This window comes from Rana temporaria, chromosome 5 (assembly GCF_905171775.1).
Source record: "Rana temporaria chromosome 5, aRanTem1.1, whole genome shotgun sequence".
Lineage (NCBI taxonomy): Eukaryota > Metazoa > Chordata > Amphibia > Anura > Ranidae > Rana > Rana temporaria.
Window position 1 is genome coordinate 370585335 of NC_053493.1, and position 24067 is coordinate 370609401.

Below are 24067 nucleotides of genomic sequence, written 5' to 3' on the forward strand. Positions count from 1 at the left end.
TCAATGTGTCTCCATCTCAAATCATCGACAATATTAAAGACAACATCATTGTACAAATAGGCAAAGCCATTTATGCTCCTCGGTAGTGGGGAACACCTCGGTTAACTCCTTCGCTGCTGAAATTCCACCTTCCTGAACAATTAAATATTTTCATGAACTCGAGTAGCCACTAAGGCCCAGATTCTCAGAAGAGATACGACGGCGTATCTCCAGATACGCCGTCGTATCTCTGCGTTGCGCGGTCGTATCTATGCGCCTGATTCTTAGAATCAGTTGCGCATTGATTTCCTGTAGATCCGACTGGCGTAACTGTGTTACACCGTCAAATCTTTACGGCATATTTACGCTGGCCGCTAGGTGGCGCTTCCGTCGAATTCCGCGTCAAGTATGCAAATTAGCTAGATACACAAATTCCCGAACGTACGCCCGGCCGACGCAGTAAAGTTACGCCGTTTACGTTAGGCTTTTCCCGGTGTATAGTTGACCCTGCTATATGGTGGCATAAGTGCGGCGTAAAGTATGGCCATCGTTCCCGCGTCGAAATTTGAAAAATTTGTCGTTTGCGTAAGTCGTCCGTGAATGGGGCTGGACGTCATTTACGTTCACGTCGAAGCCAATGACGTCCTTGCGTACTTGGAGCAATGCACACTGGGAAATTCCACGGACGGCGCATGCGCCGTTCGGGAAAAACGTCAATCACGTCGGGTCACAGTACATTTACATAAAACATGCCCCCCTGATCCAAATTTGAATTAGGCGGGCTTACGCCGGCCGATTAACGATACCCTGCCGCAACCTATGGAGCAAGTGCTTGGAGAATACAGCACTTGCCCGTGTAAGTTGCGGAGGCGTAACGTAAATCAGATACGTTACGCCCGCACAATTTTATGCGGATCTACGTGAATCTGGCCCTAACTGTTTACACAAGAGCCATATAACCTTGAGTAATTGTATTATTATTTAAGGAAAACTACAAGTTTTCCAAGGAAAGATACCTAAAGTAGAACTCCAGTCAAAACCTTTTTTGTTCGACTTTATATAGTGTGGGGAAGAACTTAAAGGGGTTGTAAAGGTACAATTTTTCCCTTTACCTTAGTGCAGTCCTCCTTCACTTACCTCATCCTTCCATTTTGCTTTTAAATGTCCTTATTTCTTCTGAGAAATCCTCACTTCCTGTTCTTCTGTCTGTAACTACACACAGTAATGCAAGGCTTTCTCCCTGGTGTGGAGTTTCATGCTCGCCCCCTCCCTTGGACTACAGGAGATTCAGGACGCCCACTAACACACAGCTCCTTTCTCTATCTGCAATGTAGAGAGAGTCCTGACTCTCCTGTATTCCAGGGGAGGGGTAGAGCACGACACTCCACACCAGGGAGAAAGCCTTGCATTACTGTGTGGAGTTACAGACAGAAGAACAGGAAGTGAGGATTTCTCAGAAGAAATAAAGAAAATTTAAAAGCAAAATGGAAGGATGAGGTAAGTGAAGGAGGACTGCACTAAGGTAAAGGAAGCTATTTAGGAAAACATTTTTTGTAACTTTACAACCCTTTAAAGCGGGGGTTCACCCTAAAAAAAAATTCTAACATTACATTGAGCTCACTTCCGACATTGACAGTATGCTGATCTTTTTTTTTTTTGCCGTACATACCGTTGTATCGTTATTTTCCACCCCGGCTTCCGGGTAGTGAATCCTGTGGGAGTGGTCGTTCCTATGCACAGGCTAAGTGATTGACGTATGACAAAAGCTTCCCCCCCGGCGCATATGGTCGCGTCACCGAAAGAAGCCAGACTGCGAGTCGGCGCTATACGGCGCCTGCGCACCGACGTTCGGCTTCTTTCGGCAACTCGTGACGCGGCCGTATGCGTGATTTGTCATACGTCAATCACTTAGCCTGTGCATAGGAACGCCCACTCCCGCGGGATTCACTACCCGGAAGCCGGGGTGGAAAATAACGATAAAACGGAATGTACGACAACAAAAAAAAAGATCAGCATACTGTCAATGTCGGAAGTGAGCTCAATGTAATGTTAGAATTTTTTTTTAGGGTGAACCCCCGCTTTAAGTAGAACCAGAGGCAAAACTTTTATTTTTATTTTGGATGGAGTAAAGGACAGTTATAACCCGATTTTTTTTATGCCACCTTTCCTATTGGCTAGATTTCCCTTCACTTCCTGTACCATAGACAAAACAGGAAGTGAGAGGAATCCCCTAACTTGGAATCAGTCCCCCTAGGGATGCAGACTTTGGCATTAGCAACTTGGATATTTCAATGCATTGAAAACCCTGTTTGCTGTTTTTTCCTGCAATGTTATAACGCAATGATCTCTTTAATGTCTAAAGCCTCGTACACACGACCGAGGAACTCGACGGGCGAAACACATCGTTTTCCTCGTCGAGTGCCTTGTTAGGCTGTCGAGGAACTCGACAAGGCAAGTTTCTCCATTCCCGTCGAGGAAAAAGAAGACATGCTCTCTTTTTGGCTTGACGGGATCCCCGACAGTTTCCTCGTCGAAAAATGTACACACGACCGGTTTCCTCGGCAAAAAAAAAACTTGGTCGTGTGTACGAGGCCTAAGGCCCATACACACGATCGGATTTTCCGACAACAGTAGTCCGACGGACGTGTTTTATTGGACAATCCGACCGTCTGTACGCTCCATCGGACAATTGTTGTCGGAATTCAACAAATGTTGTGCATGCTCTCAAATTTTCCTCCAACAAATGTGTTCCATCGGATTATCCAATCGTGTGTACACAAACCTGTCAGACTAAAATCCAAAGTACAAACACGCATGCTCGGAACCAATGCTAAACTTCAGACAACAATAGCAGAAGTTGGCGGTAAAGAGCTGAAAAACCACATGGTTTGGTGAATGTTGGCTGAAAATGTTCTGCCGTGTGTATGCAGAACAAGTTCACGGCCAACGCCCTTCGGACCAAAATCCATGGAAAAGTCTGATGGAAGTCCGATGGTGTGTACGAGGCTTTAGGCAGCCAATAGCATTCTTTGTTGGCATTTTTATTATTTATCCTCCCTTCACCTTTCTAAATGTACAGTACGGCGCCTTTTCAATACAGACACCTAAAAATAGCCACTTCCCTAGCTGGCTGTTAAGTACATCGAAATATGATTACACCTAGGAAGATCCTCGCTAGCAGGGATAATGTTCCTGACAAGTCACTCAAATTACTTTAATTGCATGAGCCATCAAAGTACAACACGCTGCCTTGACATACACACAGGTAAAAATGTCCGTCACCCGACAAATAAAGCTTTCAGTTTGAAGATCAGTAAGCGTCGAGCGCGGGAGGGATATCATTTTATTTTAAGGTGACCCAGGAGGAAGCGCGCTCGCTGTTTATTTTAAACATGTGTCATTCTTACTTGGCAGTTCTGTAACTGAGCACCCCGTGACATCACTATTCTGAGATTAGGAGAAGTTCAGTCTGCAGGGCCGTACAACATTCATGAAGACTTTACATTATTTAGTCTGTTGTATCCTTTTACTGTTGTGATGCTGCTGTTTCGCAACCCTGTGGCCCTTCTTTTTAATATATAAAAAAAAAAGGACCGGGGAAGATAAGTGTCTGTTGGCATGCACCACGCTGTCTGGAACGTTTGATAGATGACGGGCACTTTTTGACACATGACTTGTGAAAAAGAAGAGGAAATGCCCATAGATTTGACAAAGGAATAAAATATATTAGGAGATCGGATAGGCAATAGTGGCTAGATGTTTTATTTTTTTCCCTGAATGTTTTTGTCATTAGCACATAAGGCACACGGGAAGGGTTCTTTATTTCACAAGAGCTGTGAAATTTTCGAAAAAGTTTTTCACAGAAAGTGGCCCTATTGGACATAACTGAATTTGAGACCGTGTAGAATAAATAGATACCATGGCTTGGTCAAGCAGGGTTGCACAGTAGTTTAGTGGTTAGCACTTACAGCACTAGGGTCTCCATGTTGAGTTGTGGTTAGGATTGGGGTTGATTTACTAAAATCGGAGAGTGCAAAATCTGGTGCAGCTGTGCATGGCAGCCAATCAGCTTCTAGATTCAGTTTGTGCAATTAAGCTTCGACAATAAAACCTGTAAGCTGATTGGTTGCCATGCCCACTGCACCAGATTTTGCACTCTCCGAGTTGTAAATTATTATTTTTTTTCACCTTAATGCATAGATTGCATTAAGGTGAAAAAAAATAATAATTTACAACTCCTATTACAGGTTACAGGTTACAGCTTACAGGTTTTATTGTCAAAGCTTAATTTTTATTTTTTTTCACCTTAATGCAATCTATGCATTAAGGTGAAAAAAAATCTGATGTTGCCGGCCCCCCCGAGCCCCCATTTTACTTAGCTGACCCATCGAAAGTCCCGCGCGGTCCCGAGATCCTCTTCGCTGCTCAGCCTGGCCGCTGATTGGCTAGAGCGGATGGATTGAGAGCAGCCCAGCCATTGGCTGGCGCTGCTCTCAATCACATCCAGTCACGCGGCGCGCCGAGGGGCGTGGCCGAGTGATACAGTGAGCGGCAATGGCCGTTCGCTGTATCACGGGAGCGCGCCCGCAATTACTCACCACCATGCAAGCTCTCGCATGACTGTGGTCAGTACTTGCGGGGAGGACCAGAGACAGCCGCCGAGGGACCCCAGAAGACCAGGATCGGGGCCATTCTGTGCAAAACTAACTATTTGTTATTTTAAAGGAATTTTTTTTTTTTCCTTTACAACCTCTTTAAGTAAATGAACCACAATGTCTGCATATTCTCCTTGTGCTTCCTTGGGTTTCCTCCCCTCCTGGTCCTAGTATGTTTATGGAAGTATTTGAGATAGGGTCTTAGGCCTCGTACACACGTCCGAGAATTTCGTCAGGAAAAACCCGTCGTTTTCCCTGACGCGATACTTGGCAAGAAACTCTTGCCGCTGGAGTGTACTGACTTTCATTTCAAAAGAACCGTGGTTCTCTTGAAAGGAAAGAACGCAGTGAAGTCATCGCGTATAATGAGCATGTGCTCGTCACATTCGATGCCGTTGCCGCCATCTTGCTTCACCCTACCTATGCTGCGAAAGCTACAGCGCATGCGTCAAAGTCATGCGCGGGTTTCCACGGTGACAGGTAAGTATGCACACTCTCGGGTTTCTCGTCGGGAAACAGGCCGACAAGAATCTCGACGAGAAAAAAGAGAGCAGGTTCTCTTTTTTTCTCGTACACACAAACGGGAATCTCGGCAAGAATCAGTTTTCTTGCTGGTTTTTGCAGAGAAACCCGGTCGTGTGTACGAGGCCTTACATTGTAATTTCCTTGAGAGCAGGTCTAATGTGAATGTACACTATGTAAAGTGTTACATAGATTGTTGGCACAATATATATTTTTACCTCAAGGGAACCCTTTAAATAATTTTCAGGTATCAGGGAATCCTTGCAAAACAAATTAATTTGAGGGGTCAGTGGGAAAAATGCCCCCTATATTGGTGATCAGTGGAAAAAACTTCCCCCTAGCATTGGTGGTCAGTGAAATGAATGCCTCTCCTACATTGGTGGTCAGCAGGAAGAATGCCCCCCTTATGGTCAGTGAGACCCCCCTTACATTGTGATGGGGGGTGGGAATAATGTCCCCTTTACATTTGTGATAGATGGAAAGAATGTCTTCCTTATATTTGTGGTCAGTGCGAAGATTACCTCTTACATTGGTGGTCAGTAGGAGGAATGTCTCCCTTACATTGGTGGTCAGTAGGAAGAATGTCTCCCTTACATTGGTGGTCAGTAGGAGGAATGTCTCCCTTAAATTGGTGGCCAGTGAGAAGAATATCTTCCTTCCATTAATGGTCATTGGGAAGAATGTCCCCCTTACTTTGGCACTCAGTGGCAAGAATTTCTCCCTACATTGGTAGTCAATGGGAAGAATAACCCCCTATATTGGTCAGAATACCACCTTTTCAGCTAAAAAGATCACTGGAGTAATGCAGCTGGCTCTACCATGTGGTTCTGGCTCCAGAATTATGCAGGTACCATCAAATGGAAGGTCAATCAGCTCAGGGAATCCCTAGCAACCTCTGGAGGAACCGATTGACTGATAGGACCTGGCCTCCTTAGAGTTTACCCCAAGCATTACTTGGACTCAAGACACCCCTTTACCTTGGATAATACTTGGGATGAACGGTTTGTGAATTCCGAGCCCAAGTAATGCTCAGGGTTGACAAAGAGGCTAAGTAGCCCATAAAACTAAACTAATACTGTTCTATAGAATCCTTGTTAGTGAACCAAAGTTTCAATTTTAAATAGAGGTCCACTTTAAAGCGAAGTTACACCCAGAAATGGAACTTCTGCTTTTCGGACCCCCCCGGGGTCACATTTGGTACCTTTCAGGGGGGAGGGGGGGAGCAAATACCTGTTTAATACAGGTATTTTCTCCCACTTTCGGGCATAGATAGCCGCAGATAATACATTTGTTTTATTGCAGAAAAGTCTACCTGCTTGCATTTTTTACTTTTTTTATTTAGTTCTGCTTTAAAAAGGCACTATCACCTTGCCCATTCAGGCCAAAATCACAGTGCCCCCTATAACCTGTCAGAAAGTCCCTTGCAGCCTCTCGACTCCATCAGCACTCAGGTAAACTTCAAATGGCAATATCCTTTTTTGAAATGACATGAAACGCATTTCGCCCCTCAGGCCTTAGTCAGTGGGTTGAACAAAACAAATTGATCTAATGCCCTCATCCACACACTCAATGTGTATGGGGGAATCACTCCCACTGTGCTATTGTGTTCTGATGGTGGGAAGCCTTCCCCGTCATCAGAGCTCACTGACCAGTGTTGCAGACTGTAGCCAGCGACACTGATCATTCAAGAAAAAAATCTGTCCATAGATGAATCATCATTTAGCCAGTCCCTGCTGAAGCATCTGAATTTCGATCCATGTATGGCCGTCCACCTATCGGAGGCCCTTTTAAATCCAATAGTTGCAGGAGAGGACGGAAAAAAAAGATATATTTTCTTTGCTCTTCCCCTCCTCGTTTTTGGAATTCATATACATTTCTTTCTATCCTGTAGCAGGTGTCCTGGGTAGACGAGGCATTCTCACAGTCACCCCAGACTTCAAGTGTTTACCACTTAAATAGAAATTCTCATTTTTCATGATGTCAAAAGCTCAGAAAAGATCCCTGACTATGAAGACTTTGCGTCTGCATCTGCGGTACTAAACATCTGCTAAAGCAAAAAAGACTTTTATCACAAACTCCAAATTTGATGTATTTGCTGCTCTTCCAGAACTTATTCAAGGCTGCAGTGATTAAAGAGATATTTTACTGGGAGGATACAAATGTGCTCTCATTCTATACAATACAATATATGTCTGTGGAAGAAAATGTCTCCTCTCTCTCTCTCTCTCTCTCCCTCCCCTTCCTTCCTTCCTTTCTCTCTCCCTCTCTTCTTTCCTTCCTTTCTCCCCTTCCTTTGTTCTTCTCTCTCTCTCTCTCTCTCTCTCTCTCTCTCCCCCTTCCCTCCTTCCTCTCTCTCTCTCCTATTCTATTCTTTATTTTCCCTCTCCCTCTCTTTTCCCCCTTCCTTTTGCTCTCTCTCTTCTATCTCTCCCCTTCCTCCCTCTCTCTCCCCCTTACTCCCTTTCCCTCTCTCTTTTGCCACCTTCCATTCTCTCTCCTCTTCTTTCCTTCCTTTCGCTCCCTCTCTCCCCCTTCCTTCCTATATCCCTATCTCCCCTTCCTTTCTTCTCCATACACCTCTCCCCTCTCTCTCTCTCTCTCTCTCTCTCTCTCTCTCTCTCTCTCTCCCTTCCTTCCTTTCTCTCTCTCCCCTTCCTTCCTTTCTCTCTCCCTCTCTCGCCCCATTCCTTCCTCTCTATCTCGCCTTCCTTCCTTTCTCTCCCCCTCTCTCTCCCCCTTCCTTCCTTCCTTCCTTCCTTTCTCTCTCTCCCCCCTTCCTTCCTTTCCCTCCCCTTCCTTCCTTTCTCTCTCTCCCCTTCCTTCCTTTCTTCATTTCTCTCTCTCCTCTTCTTCCCTTCCTTTCTCTCCCCACTCTTTCCTTTCTCTCCCTTCTTCTTTCCTTCCTTTCTCTCTTCTCTTCTTTCCTTCCTTTCTCTCACTCTCTCGCTTTCCTTCCTTTCTCTCAACTTTCTTCCTTTCTCTCTTTTCCTCTCACATTTCTTCCTTTCTCTCTCTGTCTCCCCCCCCCTTCCTTCCTTTATCCCTATTTCCCCTTCCTTTCTCTCTCTCTCTCTCCCACATCCCTTCCTTTCTCTCTCCTCTTCTTTCCTACCTTTTATCCCTATCTCCCCTTCCTTCCTTTCTCTCTCCCTATACCCCTCTCTCTCCCCCTTCCTTCCTTTCTCTCTCCCCCCTTCCTTCCTTTCTCTCTCTCTCCCCCCTTCCTTCCTTTCTCTCCCGTCTTTCTTTTCTCGCTCTCTCCCCTTCCTTCCTTCCTTTATCTCTCTCTCTCCTCTACTTTCCTTCCTTTCTCCCCCCCTCCTTCCCTTCTCTCTCCCCTTCCTTCTTTTCTCTCCCCTCTTCTTTCCTTCCTTTCTCTCGCTCTCTCCCTTTCCTTCCTTTCTCTCAACTTTCTTCCCTTCTCTCTTCCGCTCACCTTTCTTCCTGTCTCTCTTTCTCTCTCCCGTATTTTCCTTTCTTTTTTCCTTCCTTCCTCTCTCTCTCTCCCCTCCCTTATCTCTCTCTCCCCTTCTTTTGTTCCTTTCTCTCCTTCTATCTGCTCCCCCTCCTTCTTTCCTTATGCATAAGGAATAGTGATAGGTAAAATAATCCATTTCCTAATTTTGGTGACCAAAAGCTGCTTAAAATTCATTAAAAAATTGCCTTTATGTATGACCAGCATGAAAACTAAGCGATTTTTTTTTTTACCAAGATTTAATCGAATCCAATCAGATAGCTATGATATTTTGTTCTTGGATTTAGCTATGATTTAACTGTATCAAAGTATGATACAATTAAGTCACATCTCTGTCCCTTTAAATGTTCACCTGGTAGTATTCCTGCCATTGTCAGGCAGTTCAAGCAGCTTTGGAAGTTTTTATGAAGGTGAAGGAAGGAAATCTGAATGCATAGTATCTGTCAATTATACATCAAAGGCCACCTAGGAAGCCACATATTAATTGTGACCTTTTCCCTGGGGAGGAAAGTGATAGATTATTTAGCAAGCCGACTGTTGACTATAAATCAGAGAGGTATAGAGAAAGAGATAAGGGAAATGAGGATAAAATATCACAGTATCTGGATGATAAAGAGGACCATTCTACTGAGAATGAAGAAAGCAGGAAAAGGTCCACACCTAATATTTAAAGTAATAATAAAGCCTAAAAAATTACTCCCCCCCCCCCACCTCCTACCTATCCTGCCTGTGCAAAAATGATCTGTGTACTTACAGTCTGTAGTCTGCTCCAGTCTGGTCACGTGATCCTGCAGCTCCAGCTCTCCTCTGTCAATGAGCGGCTGCTGCAGGGAAGAGGAAGGAGCACTGACAATAGCTGGGTCACGGGGGCTTTTGGGTGACGTCAATGCTCCTGGAATTCAAAGCCGTTGTTGAGCACAGAAGTTTTGAAAAGATGGGAGCGCCACACCAGCTTTTACAAACTTTTAAAAGATTTTTATTTTGGAAAAGCCAACATGTTTCGGGGCTTAGCACTCCCCCTTCATCAGGGCTAAAAACAACGTACGTTTCTGAATCGGCGTATCTAGCTCATTTGCATATTCTACGCGGAAATCAATGGAAGCGCCACCTAACGGCCAGCGTAAATATGCACTTCAATATACGACGGCGTAGGAGACTTACGCCGGTCATATCTTAGCAACATTTAAGCGTATCTCAATTTGAGCATATGCTTAAAGATACGACGGCGCGGATTCGGACTTACGACGGCGTATCTACTGATACGCCCGTCGTAGGTCTTTCTGAATCTAGCCCAAAGTGTCTATGTGTTGCCAATTGATGCAACTCAATTGATGGTTTTTATCCTGACTTATCGACTATTCGAAAACGATCAGAGGGGAAGTTATGGCTATTTGATTGTTGAATCGATCCCTGTTACCCATCGATATTTTTATCCCTCTATAATCCTTTTTCTCTTAACCACTTTAGCACTGTGCTAAAGCCGATAAATGGCTACAGCGCGGATCTCCAGTTCTGTTTGTGTGTGCATCTGTAACCACTGTGTGCCTTGGACACATCGAAATACAGATTAGGGTAAAGAGCCAATCACAACAGCCCTTTACCATGTGATCAGCTGTGTCCATAGATGTAAACAGACTGAATTGCTTTGCCAGTTATCGGCTCTCATTTCCTTATGCTGAAACCGCGTGTTAGGAAAAGAGAGCTGATCTGTGAGGGGCACAGTGAGTACATTATTTACACTGACATACGGTGCCCTGATCATCAGTACAGTCTCATCAGTATAGCCTCTTCAGTGCCCATTAGTACAGTCTCATCAGTACAGCCTCATCAGTACATCCTCATTGGTGCCCACCAGTGCAGCCTCATCAGTACAGCCTCATCAGTACAGCCTCATCAGTGCCCATCAGAGCAGCCTCAAAAGCGCCCATTAGTGAAGAAGAAAAATTACTTATTTGCAAAATTTTATAACAGACTGACAAAAACGTAAAAAATAAATAAAAAATGTGGGTCTTTTTTCATTTATTTAGTGGTGATTATCTAACACTACAAGAAAGCTCTGCCATTCAAAGTGTGACAGCGCTGAAATCTGAAAATTGTCCTGGACAGAAATGGGCTGAAAGGGCCCAATTTTGAAGTGGTTAATAGAAATACGGGTTTCTGTCCTCCCATTGTGGTGCTCTGCTTAGTCATATTTAGACACCCAAAACAGCTGCTGTAACAAAAATGTTTGGGTAGGATTATTAAAAATGAGGTTGTTAGTGCATTGTCTATTAGATTGCATATCTACAGTAGTTCTGTGGTTTCTGTAAGATTTCAGTTGGGCTTTATCACAGCAGCTTAGAATTTTTTGGGATAGTGTGTAGTACCAAGATAAACCAATAGGGGTCACTTTAGGTAACTAACTGTCACAATAAGCTAAAGCGACACCTACAGACAGACTGAAGAGTAGCATTTAAGGAATTGACACACATAACTGAGTCAAGTGTTTCAATGAGAGATAGCTGTGTGAAAGTAGATCACCACCTTAAAATCACTGTACTTTAACATTCTGGTCATTTGAAAAAGTCATCTTACCTGATTTGATATGGTGTGTTTTATGCAATGCTGCTTAGTAACTTATAGACTCTAGCAGGGATCTCAAACTGGTGGCCCTCCAGCTGTTGCAGAACTACAAGTCCCATCATACCTCTGCCTGTGGGAGGCATGCTTGTAACTGTCAGCCTTGCAATGCCTCATGGGACTTGTAGTTTCACAACAGCTGGAGGGCCGCCAGTTTCAGACCCCTTCTCTATTATGTTAATACTAAAATTGTAGAGTGCAAAATTTGGTGCGGCTCTGCATAGAAACCAATCGGCTTCCACGTTTTTTTGCCAATGCTTAACCACTTCCCGACGGCCGTACAACTTTATACGGCCACAGAGTGGTTCTAAATCTCTGAGCCGCCGTGTTTTTACGGCATCCGCTCCTCCTGGCCACTGGGGGGCGCGCCCGCCTGCATCACTAGAATGCCGATGCGCGTGCCTGGCGGCCGCGATGTCCGCCAGGCTCCCGCGATCGGCGGTTTCAGTGGCAAGGACGTGGATCTGTGTGTGTAAACACAGATCGGTCACCTCCCCCAGTCACCCCCCTTCCCCCACAGTTAGTAACACTATATAGGGTACACATTTAACCCCTTCCTCACCCCCTAGTGTTAACCCATTCAATGCCAGTCACATTTATACAGTAATTGGTGCATATTTATAGCACTGATCGCAGTATAAATGTGAATGGTGCCAAAAATGTGTCAAAAGTGTCCGATGTGTCCGCCATAATGTCGCACTACCGATAAAAATCGCAGATCGCCGCCATTACTAGTAAAAAAAAAATAATAATAATAAAAAAAATTCTGTCCCCTATTTTTTTACCAAAAATATGTAGAATACGTATCGGCCTAGACTGAGGAAAAAAAAAAATTGAGCTATTTATTACAGCAACAAGTAAAAAATATTATTTTTTTTTCAAAATTGTCGCTCTATTTTTGTTTATAGCGCAAAAAATAAAAACCGCAGAGGTGATCAAATACCACCAAAAGAAAGCTCTATTTGTGGGGAAAAAAAGGTCGCCAATTTTGTTTGGGAACCATGTCGCACGACCGTGCAATTGTCAGTTAAATTGACGCAGTGCCGAATCGCAAAAAGTCCTCTGGTCAGGAAGGGGGTATATGTGCCCAGTAAGCAAGTGGTTAATTGAACAATCTGAAGTTAGAAGCTGATTGGCTACCATGCAACACCAGATTTTGCACTCTCCAGTTTTAGTAAATCAAGTCCAATGCGGCAGTATCCTGACCTGGATGTTTTTCAGCTTGAAGTATCAGCAGAGTCCATCGGCAAAAAGACTTGCCCAATTGATGTTCCTTGCCTCCTGGTAAACCAGGGCCTGCGCTTCTACTCTTTGTAGGTTAAAATAAAATGTTGGCATAATGCAGCCATTCTTATGTAGGGAAGTAGCTGAAGATTCAGATGAATAAAGGAAGCCAGATCCAGAATCTATGAGGCCTCGTACACACGACCGAACATGTCTGCTGAAACTGGTCCGTCGGACCATTTTTTCCGCGGACATGTTCGGTCGTCTGTATGGCCGACCGGACAATTTTCCGGCGGATCGGACAGGTTTCCAGCGGACAAATGTTTCTTCTGTACGACTCACTGGACATGTCCGCTCGGCCGAAAGCCCTCGCATGCGTCGAAGTGATTCGACGCATGTGTGGAAGCATTGACCTTCCAGGATCGCGCACGTCGCTGCGTCATCGTCACGGCGACGGCGCGGCCACGTCACCGTGTTCGCTGTCCGCAGGAAATTTGGTCTGATGGTGTGTACAGCCATCAGGCCAAAACCCGCCAGCGAGATGTCCGATGAAAAAGTTTCGGCGAACCGTTTTCATCGGACATGTCCCGTCGTGTGTACGAGGCCTGATAGTCCTCTGATTACTATGACCGTTTATATTAAACCTGAAATAAAGACCCACAATGCACTGCTTTGGTAGCTCTCACATGCAAATACCGACATACCGGAGAAGGGAAAGATGGGTCCGAGAATGATAATCATAGTTTACTGAGCACAGGTAAAAAACATGGCTGGAAAACCTGTCTGTGCTGTATGTAAAAACTATTAGTGCATGGCCAATTTACATCATCCATTGCTTTCCAGTAGCTTGTCAATAGGAAGGGCATTGCACTCCTAAAGAAATATGGGAGCAATGTCTGCCTGCCTGCCCGCCTGCCCATATTTCACTATGATCCATAAATCTGATTTCATATATGCACAATGTAAATGTAATCCATACTGAACGTTTTCCCTCTCTGCTCCCCGGCAGGAAATTGCACCAGCAGTTTGAATCGTACAAAGAGCAAGTAAAGAAGATGGGCGATGAAGCTCAGCAGACACAGGAGCCGAAGGGGGACGCTCCCACCTGCGGGATCTGCCACAAAACAAAGTTTGCAGATGGCTGCGGCCATAACTGTTCATATTGCCAAACAAAGTTCTGCGCACGTTGTGGAGGGAGAGTGTCATTGCGCTCAAGCAAGGTATGTTCTCCTTTACAACAGCAAGATATTTCTAGTACCCAATTACTCTCCAGTACCCCCTAAAAATTTGTACATTTTTTGATGATATCCACTCAGTGTGTATAAAGTTTATGTTTTGTCACCGCGCTACTACTGTATTTATATAAAAAATATGTTTTCATATATTATCAAAAAATAATCAAATCAATAAGTGAAAAGGTTTTCAGCTAGGCACTGTAATGTGTTCCCACATCTACTAAACAAAAAATAGACAAGAAGGAGTGCCACACTACTCTTCCTATAAATATATTAAAAATGTTAGGACCTATTGTATATCCTACACAATAATGCATAATTAAATATGAAATAATATAATGCATAACAATTGTTAAATCAAAATAATAAAGCAAAAAGTGACTGTGCAAACACTGAAATGCAACTCTTTCAGTGGTGGCGAGAATGGTCTTCGGGACTGGGCTTTCCTATTTGATTGACAGCCCTCCGACGGTCGCATACAGTGCGTCATGAGTTGCCGAACGTCGGTACGGCTCTATACGAGCCTGCGCACCGACGTTCGGGTTCTGTCGGCAACATGTGACGCGCAGTATGCGCCGTTCGGAAGCCTGTCAATCACAGGCAGTGCTTGGGAACGCCCACTCCCGCGGGTAGCCGTGAGGTGAAAATCGCGATAACGAGGTATGTGCTGAGAAAAAAAAAAAACACCGGCATTCTGTCGGTAGGATGGCTCGACTCCGTGTGATGTCAGAAATGTTTTTAAAGGGTGAACCTCCACTTTAAGTATGGACGTCGGGACAGCGTAGAATTTTGCGTCGTTTACGTTTTTTGCGTAAGTCGTACGCGAATAAGGCTTTGTGTAAGTTAAGTTCACGTCTAAAGCATTGACTATTTGCGGAGTAATTTTGAGCATGCACACAGGGATACGTCCACGGACGGCGCATGTGCCGTTCGTAAGAAGCGTCATTTACATGGGGTCAGGGGTAATTACCATAAAACACGCCCACCTCTTCCACATTTGAATTAGGCGGGCTTACGCTGACCAATTTACGCTACGCCGCCGTAACTTAGGACGCAAGTGCTTTGTGAATACTGCACTTGCCTCTCTAAGTTGCGGCGGCGTAGCGTAAATAAGATACGCTACGCCCGCACAAAGATCCGCTCATGTCTCTGAATCTGGCCCATAGTGTATATCTTTTTTTTTTTTTACTTTACTGTAACTGTGGCTTGTAGCATTTACTATATCATAGTAACCAATCACTATTGTAAATTATGGCCCCCATTAGGTTTTGCTCACCAGAGGTTATTTAGTAGAATTATATATTTTAAGTATGAAATGTACCACCAAGAATACCGTACACATGATCTGATTTTCCGATCGTGTGTAGCCCCATCGGAGTTTTTTCATCGGAAAGTCCGATTAATTCCATCGGACTTTAGATATAGAACATGTTCCATCGTGATTTGGCCTGGCAAAAGCCCGACTGTGTGTACGCGGCATTAGGCCTCTTTCTTGGATGGCCAGGGGGCAGTGAAAACAAGCAGTTGAGCCCTGGTTATACCAGCCCTGACCGTTTACCTAAAAGCTACCATACAGCCGAAGGGAGCTGTTCACATTCAACTTGGCATGTTGAGTGAACAGGTGTCACCACCTGTCAAACTCGCCCACTGAAGTTAAAGGGACCCATTAGTCCAATGAAAAAAAAATCTGTTTACCAAAAAAATAGACACATTCAGGAGGTGTAAGGATCGCCTCCTGAGCTTTTCAGAGCAGATCACTTTTCAGCAGGTATAGTGTGAACTTAGCCTTACAGTAGTGACTGTTGCTTACTGGCTTAGGAGGGTCAGTGGCATTGCTCCCTAAAATTCACTAAATATCAGTTTTGGAGAGATGTAAATCCAAACTCAAGACGTGGTACCAGTTAGCCTAATAAAAATATTATGAATCAACATTAGGTCCTAATTAAAATGATGATGTGCTAAATATAATCCAATGAAGAATGCCTAAATAGGGACTTATTGTACATAATACGCACTTTGGAATTTAATTCAATTAGCAACCATATTAAATATCTCACAAATCACAAGGTTCACCAAATTAACAGTTCTGTATGACGTACACGGCCCTCTGTTTGGCACCGAAATTGCAGCTCGTCTGGCATCTGCTATGTAAATGTTATCCAGAGCAAACTTAATATGAGCCACTTGTTAGTCAGCATCTCACACATTGAAGTATTATGGCTTTTATCATTTTCACATCTTGTAAATAAGCATGTTCCTGATGGAAACTCTCAGTCATTTTAAAATAAGTCACAGATATGTGTTGCTAAAGATAGATTTGCTTAATGTTTTAACCACTTCCATACAGGGCACTTACGCACCTTCCCGCCCAAGCCAATTTTCAGCTTTCAGCACTGTCGCACTTTGAATGGCAATTGCGCGGTCATGCTACACTGTACCCAAACAAAATTGGCGTCCTTTTTTCCCCACAAATAGAGCTTTCTTTTGGTGGTATTTGATCACCTCTGCGATTTTTTTTTTTTTGCGCAACAACTAAAAAAAGACCGAAAATTTTGAAAAAAATTACGTTTTTATTTTTTTCTGTAATTTTTTTTGTAAATAAGTAAGTTTTCTCTTTCAATTACGGGCACTGATATGGTGGCACTGATGGGCACAGATGAGATGGCACTGATGGACATCGACGAGGTAGTACTGACGGGCACAGATGAGGTGGCACTGATTGGCGGCGCTGGTATGCGGCACTGATGGGCACACATAGGCGGCACTCATGGGCACACATAGGCGGCACTGATGGGCACTCATGGGCGGCACTGATGGGCACTCATGGGCGGCACTGATGGGCACTCATGGGCGGCACTGATGGGCACTCATAGGCGGCACAGATGGGCACGCATGGGCGGCACAGATGGGCACTGTGGGGTGGCACTTATGGGTGGCACAGATGGGCACTGTGGGGTGGCACTGATGGGCACTGTGGGGTGGCACTGATGGACACTGTGGGGTGGCACTGATGGACACTGTGGGGCGGCACTGATTTACTTGTTGCCAGTCAGTGCCCATTTGTGGGCACTGATTGGCATCTTTTTTTTCCCCCAGACTTTTTTTTTTCAGACTTTTTTTTTTTTTTTACTTTTTTTTGCCCCATTTTTTTTTGTTTTGCCCTTCCCTGGTGGGCATCCCTGGTGGTCCATGTGGCGATCCGAGGGGGGGCTGCGCTGATAAACAATCAGCGCGAACCCCCCCTGTCAGGAGAGCCGCCGATCGGCTCTCCTCTACTCGCGTCTGTCAGACACGAGTGAGGAAGAGCCATCAACGGCTCTTCCTGTTTACATCGTGATCAGCCGTGATTGGACACGGCTGATCACGTGGTAAAGAGTCTCCGTGAGAGACTCTTTACCGAGATCGGTGTTGCGGGGTGTTAGACTGACACCCCGCAACAACGATCGCCGCGATGCGCGCCCCCGGGGGCGCGCACCGGCTCAGAATCCTGAGGATGTCATATGACGTCCAGTCAGGATTCTACAACCACTTTGCCGACGTCAATCTGTCATTGGCGGGCGGCAAGTGGTTAAAGATGAACACCATTTGTTACAGGTATTTATTTTATTTTTTTCATTGAGAAAAAAATATACATAAGTATTAAAGACGACTTATAATACAAATGGAAATACACTACACAAATAAAGGATTTATATCACTCCTATGGGCCCCATTTAATCCCATTAGACATACAAGTAAAACCTTGGATTGCCAGCATAGATCGTTCCAGAAACATTGCTTGTATTCCAAAGCACTTGTATATTAAAACAAATTTCCCTATAAGAAATAATGGAAACTCAAATTATTCGTTCCACAACCATTTATTCATAAGTCCTTCAGTTTATAGTCCATATAAAAAGATTATAGCAATGTGATAGGTTGTGAAACTATAAAATGTCCATCCACAAATTGAAGCCTCCCCAAGGGGATTAGAAGCAAAATCCAGCAGGAGCTACAGAGTATAAAAAATATGTTGCTAAATGTTGTACCTTCATTAACCACTTGCCGACCGCCTCATGTAGATATACGTAAGCAGAATGGCACGGACAGGCACATCAACGTACCTGTACGTCCTCTGCTTGACGTGGGTCGGGGGTCCGATCGGGACCCCCCCCCCCGCTACATGCGGCGGTCGGTAAGCCTCGGGGAGCGATCCAGGACAACGGCGCGGCTATTCGTTTATAGCCGCCCCGTCGCGATCGCTCCCCGGAGCTGAAGAACGGGGAGAGCCGTGTGTAAACACGGCTTCCCCGTGCTTCACTATGGCGGCGTCATCGATCGAGTGATCCCTTATATAAGGGAGACTCGATCGATCACGTCAGTCCTACAGCCACACCCCCCTACAGTTGTAAACACACACTAAGTGAACACTAAATGTTACAGCGCCCCCTGTGGTTAACTCCCAAACTGCAACTGTCATTTTCACAATAAAGAATGCAATTTAAATGCATTTTTTGCTGTAAAAATGACAATGGTCCCAAAAATGTGTCAAAATTGTCCGAAGTGTCCGCCATAATGTCGCAGTCACGAAAAAAAAACGCTGATCGCCGCCATTAGTAGTAAAAAAAATTAAAAAAATAAAAATGCAATAAAACTATCCCCTATTTTGTAAACGATTATTGCGATTTTTTTTACCAAAAATAGGTAGAAGAATACGTATCGGCCTAAACTGAGGAAAATGTTTTTATATATGTTTTTGGGGGATATTTATTATAGCAAAAAGTAAAAAATATTGCATTTTTTTCAAAATTGTCGCTCTATTTTTGTTTATAGCGCAAAAAATAAAAACCGCAGAGGTGATCAAATACCACCAAAAGAAAGCTCTATTTGTGGGAAAAAAGGACGCCAATTTTGTTTGGGAGCCACGTCGCACGACCGCGCAATTGTCTGTTAAAGCGACACAGTCTCGAACTGTAAAAACCCCTTGGGTCTTTAGGCAGCATATTGGTCCGGGGCTTAAGTGGTTAAATGTAACCATATGGCTACACTTAGAGGCGCCTCTCTTCTTCTCTTTTATACTCTGTTGTGACATGACGCTACTTATATATCAAGACATTGCTTGTATATCAAATCAAAAATGATAAAAAAAAATAGCTTGTCTTGCAAAACGCTCTCAAACCAAGGTTTTACTGTAAATCTATCCGTGTAGATACAGTGGGGCTTTCACAGTGTGGTTGTACCACAATATTAGATTTCACCAATAGGTGGCGCTACATGGGGATTCTGTAACTGCAGCTTCTGGTCAAACTAAAATCACTTCAGCATGGTTTGTTAAAGTGGAAAACCTTGTTATTTAAGAACTTCAGAGTAATAAAGAACAGGGGCCTCCAAACTTCCTAAACAAAGGGTCAATGTCCTGTGTTTCAGTCTTTAGGAGGGTCGGACTGTGGCCAATGGGAGTAGAAAATGCCCCAGCATTAATGGGAGTCCACATATTCTCAGGTTTGGTGGTCAGTGGGATTTAAAATATATGATCAGTAGGAGGAGGACTAATGTCCCATCATTGATATTAGGGACCGGAAACAGTGCACCATTGTTGGTGTCATTGGGAGGTATAGTGCCCCATTGTTGGTGTCAATGAAAGCAATGGTGCCTCATCATTGGTGCAGGGTTCTCTATTTTCCCGTCGGGATTCCCGGCTATTTTCCTGACAGGAAAACTGCTAGGGAGCATACACACGGCCAGGATTCCCGGCCAAATGCTCTCCTGGCAGTTTTCCTGCTGGGAAAATCGGTCGTGTATACGGGGCTAGTCACTAAAATCTCATACGCCTCGTACACACGACCGTTTTCCTCGGCAAAAACCATTAAGAAAAATGCTGGCAGAGCCACGGCCTAAATTATCGGCAGACGTGGGTGCCAAGTCACAATTTTTTGTCGCAATTGCGACCTGGCGCCCGGATTTTGTCGAGCCCTGGTCTAAAGGCCCATACACACGATCGGATATTCAACAACAATTGTGTGATAGAAGTTTTTTTTTTCGGATAATCTGATCGTCTGTATGCTCCATCGGACAATTGTTGTTGGAATTTCCGACAACAAATGTTGGATGGTCATGCTCTCAAATTGTCCGACAACAAATGTGTTCCGTCGGATTATCCGATCGTGTGTACACAAATCCAAAGTACAAATATGCATGCTCCGAACCAATGCTAACCATTCGACATCATCAGCAGAAGTTGCAGAAGTTGCCCAAAGGGTGACGCTAAAGAGCAGAGAAAACACGTTGTTTCGTGAATGTTGGCTGAAAAAGTTCTGCCGTCTGTAGCAGAACAAGTTCACGAACAACGCCCTTCTGACAAAAATCCACGGATTTGTCCGACAGAAATCCGATCGTGTGTATGAGGCTTAAGATGCAAAGTCCTTTAGCACACCTTATTCGTATAGCGTTTCGATCAAGCTTAACAAGGAGGGAACCCTTGCTAAAAACAATTTATCTGGGGTTAGAGGCAAGAAAAAAAACCCATACATTGATGGTCAGTGTGGCCAGTGATGGTCAGAGATCCAAATCTACAGACAGCTAAAAAGATCATTGATGTCATGCTGTCGGTTCTGCCTATGGGCGGTGGCCCCAGAACTATGCAGGCACCATCAGATGGGAGGTCCGTCAAGCTACAACTCAAGGACCCCTATTAACCTCTGGAGGGAACAAAGGTTTCCAAAGAACCCTAGGTCAACGCCACTTAGTAGAGGCAGCTGCATGAACCCAAAACCTTCTGTAATGCCGCGTACAGACGATCGGACATTCCAACAACAAAACCGTGGATACATTTTCGATGGAATGATGGCTCAATCTTGTCTGGCATACACACGGTCACACAAATGTCGGAAATTCCGAAGGTCAAGAACTCGGTGGCGTACAACACCTACGACGGTACTAGAAAAGGGAAGTTCAATACCAGTCGTCTTAGTAGAAGTTTGGTGAGAGACGATTTGCGTTTTTCAGCCTCACGCATTTCAGTCTGTTACAGCGTAACAAATGTGCTATCTCCACTACGAACGCTACTTTTACCAGACCGAGCGCTTCCGTCTTGTACTTTTCAAGATTCAGAGCATGCGTGGAATTTTGTGCATCGGAATTGTCCACACATGATTGGAATTTACGAGAACGGATTTTGTTGTCGGAAAATTTGAGAACCAGCGCTCAAATTTTTGTTGTCGGAAATTCCGACAACAAATGTCCGATGGGGCCTACACACGGAATTTCCGACCAAAAGCTCCCATCGAACATTCCAAGCATGTGTACGTGGCATTAGGCCTCGTACAGACGGGCAAACATGTACGATGAAAACGGTCCGCCGGACCGTTTTCAGCGTACATGTCTGCCCGGAGATTTCTGTATGATGGCTGTACACACCATCATACAGAAATCCGCGCGTACTCGATACGCGGCGACGAGGCCGCGACGATGACGCGGCGACGTGCGCGGCCCTGTCAGTTCAATGCTTCCACGCATGCATCAAAGTCATTCGACGCATGCGAGGGATGGCGGCCGCTCGGACATGTACGGTAGGTCTGTACAGACGACCGAACATGTCCGACGGACAGGATTCCAGCGGGCATGTTTCTAAACATGTTTAGAAATATTTGCCCGCTCGAAAAAGGCCCGGCGGGCAAATGTACGCTGGAATCCTGTCCGCTCGGCTGTACAGACGACCGAACATGTCTGCTGAAACTGGTCCGCGGACCAGTTTCAGCAGACATGTTCGGTCGTCTGTACGGGGCCTTAGAGTGACATTCTGACCACCACTTCAAGGGGGACATTCTTCCCTCTTACCACCAATGTGAAGGGCATTTTCCCACTGACCACTAAATTATTGTTTTTTACAAGGGTTCCCCAAGAGCTGAAAATTATTTCAAGGGTTCCTTTGGGGTAAAAAGGTTGAAAAAGGCTGGTCTAGAGGAATAGACCCCATTAAACAATATATTAACTTCCAAATCTTTTTTACAATGCTAAACCTCTCATCCACCCTCTACATTCTTACATTTGTTGTTTTGAACAGCTAGTATGAAGAATTAAGGTGACATTAAAGGTTAGTTTATTTTCTTTAAATAGCAAACATGTCATACTTACCTGCTCTGTGCAGTGCAGTCCTGATCCTCCTCTTCGTGGGTCCTTCTGGTGCGCCTGGCCCCTCCCTCCTGTTGCTTGCTATGGGGCCACCAGAGCAGGCTTGCTTCCGAGCTGCGGCTTTGTGTGTCCATTCACACACAGAGCACGGCTTGACCCTACTCTCTCCTTATTGGCTCACTGGATGTGGTTGACAGTAGCGGGAGCCAATAGCTACCACTGCTGTCTCAGCCAATGAGGAGGGAGAGACCAGAGGGAGCTGAGGCTCTGGCCTCGTACACAGAAACTTGACGGGCGAAACACATCGTTTTCCTCGTCGAGTTCCTTGTTAGGCTTGTCGAGGAACTCGACAAGCTTGCTTTGCGTACACACAGTCAAGCCAAAATCTCCTCGTTCTGAAACGCGGTGACGTACAACACATATAACGGCAGGGGAAGTTCGATTCCACTGGCTAAACTCTTAGGGCTGCTTTTGCTAATTTCATGTGTTTGTGTGTTAAATAAAAGTTTGGTAAGAGACGATTTGCACTTTTCAGTCTGTTACAGCTTTAAAAATGTGTTATCTCCATTACAAATGCTACTTTTACTCCCGTCTCATACAGACGTCCGAGTCTCGTCGAAAACCAGCCCGTCGAGGATCTCGACGAGCCAAATCAGACTCCCGTCTCATACTTTATTCTGAGCAAGCGCAGGTTTCTTAGCATACACACGCTCGAGTTTCTCGTCGGAAACCAGCCCGTCGAGGATCTCGACGAGCCAAATCAGACTCCCGTCGAGGAAATAGAGAACTTGCTCTCTTTTTGGCTCGACGAGGTTCTCGACAGTTTCCTCGACGAAAATGTACACACGACCGGTTTCCTCGGCAAAAAAATATTTCCCAGCAAGATTCTTGCTGGTTTTTGCCGAGGAACTCGGTCGTGTGTACGAGGCCTCTCATGCACATAGCTGGGTCGAGATGGGGCTTAAGTAAGTATTGGGGGGCTGGGCACGCTGAAGGTTTTTTACCAATGGAGTTTTGTCAAAAGTCCGACCGTGTGTACGCGGCATAAGGCTTGAATGCCAATAAAGTTCACGTGCGTGTAAAGGCAGGCATCCCAATACTTTTGGTAGTATAGTATATGTGCAGTCCCATGTGGCCTTCATAGACCTCCATTGTTGTAACTTTAGTGATCGACCACAATTGGGTAGGTCCAAACTTTTCAACATGCTTCACTCCACAATGTAGAGAATACTCCACTCCTGAACTTCACTTTACCTTTATGACTTATCTGATATATTGGAAAAAGCTTTTTACTAAGCCCAATTATTGTTCTCACTTAGGGAGGTTTAGAGAAGAGTATTTTTTCCCAATGGAGGGGGTCTCAATGCTGGAGGGTCTGTCATTCCGCAGTTACTTGTGGGCGAATTCCAGTCGCGTGGTGTCACAACCAACTGGAAACCCACTCTAACATGTATTCTTCTTGTCTTACTAATATAACCCTGTCTAACCTAATTTTGTCTTACCAGTTTAACCCTGTCTTACCTTTCTAACCTTGTCTGTTCCCAGTATTACCCAGTCCTCCCAGTATAACATTGTCTAGCTGGAATAACCTTGTCTTCTTCCCTTTCTTGTCTTCTCTCCCTTCGCACTCTCTCCTGACTTTCCGGATATTCTACAGGAGGATAAAGTGGTCAGAATAACTTTTTACTTATTAACACCACTATTCATTGAGTCATATCAATCACTTCTTTGTTAGTTGTGCATTTTTATTTTATTTGTATATTACATTTCATTGTTATTTCACCGTTTGTGCATGTTTTGTGTGTCTGCATGAGACATTTGTGTGTACTGTATGTGTATGTTCTTGAAGCACTTGTAGTATTTATTTCATATATAAAAATACAGTATGTTCCCATACAATTCTTAAAGAGGATTCAGATGGTAACTTAAAGTGAATGTCAAGTCTAGTTTTGAATGGAGTAGTGATGGATTAGAACTCCTGTCAGGTTTTTGCTGCTATCTGGGACTCCATCAGGGTCTTTTCACACAGGTGGCCAGGGGGCAGTAAAAACAGGTGGCTGTGCCCTGGTTTTTTCACCCCATTTAAATGTTATCATTAAAGCCTGACAGGGCTGTACACATACCGTGGCCACTAAGTTTGACAGCCAGCGCCCCATGTCAAACAAGCCAAATAATTGTGAAATTGTATACTACAAATCCCTCTTTAACCACTTAACGACCGCCGCATGTAAATATACGTCGCCAGAATG

General features: G+C 44.6%; 1 protein-coding gene across 6 annotated transcripts in view; it reads left to right on the forward strand.

The window, feature by feature from the left end:
* Positions 1-24067, forward strand: part of RIMS2 (regulating synaptic membrane exocytosis 2) — an 830084-nt gene that overhangs the window by 116562 nt on the left and 689455 nt on the right. For 5 of the 6 annotated variants that reach the window (XM_040354825.1, XM_040354826.1, XM_040354828.1 and 2 more), the window contains exons 1-2: positions 13413-13694; positions 23476-23487. In XM_040354825.1, coding sequence (XP_040210759.1) covers positions 13428-13694; positions 23476-23487 — 279 coding nt within the window. In that variant the 5' untranslated portion in view covers positions 13413-13427. Of the gene's footprint in view, positions 1-13412; positions 13695-23475; positions 23488-24067 lie in introns of those variants that run through there. The other variant, XM_040354833.1, reaches the window with a different exon arrangement.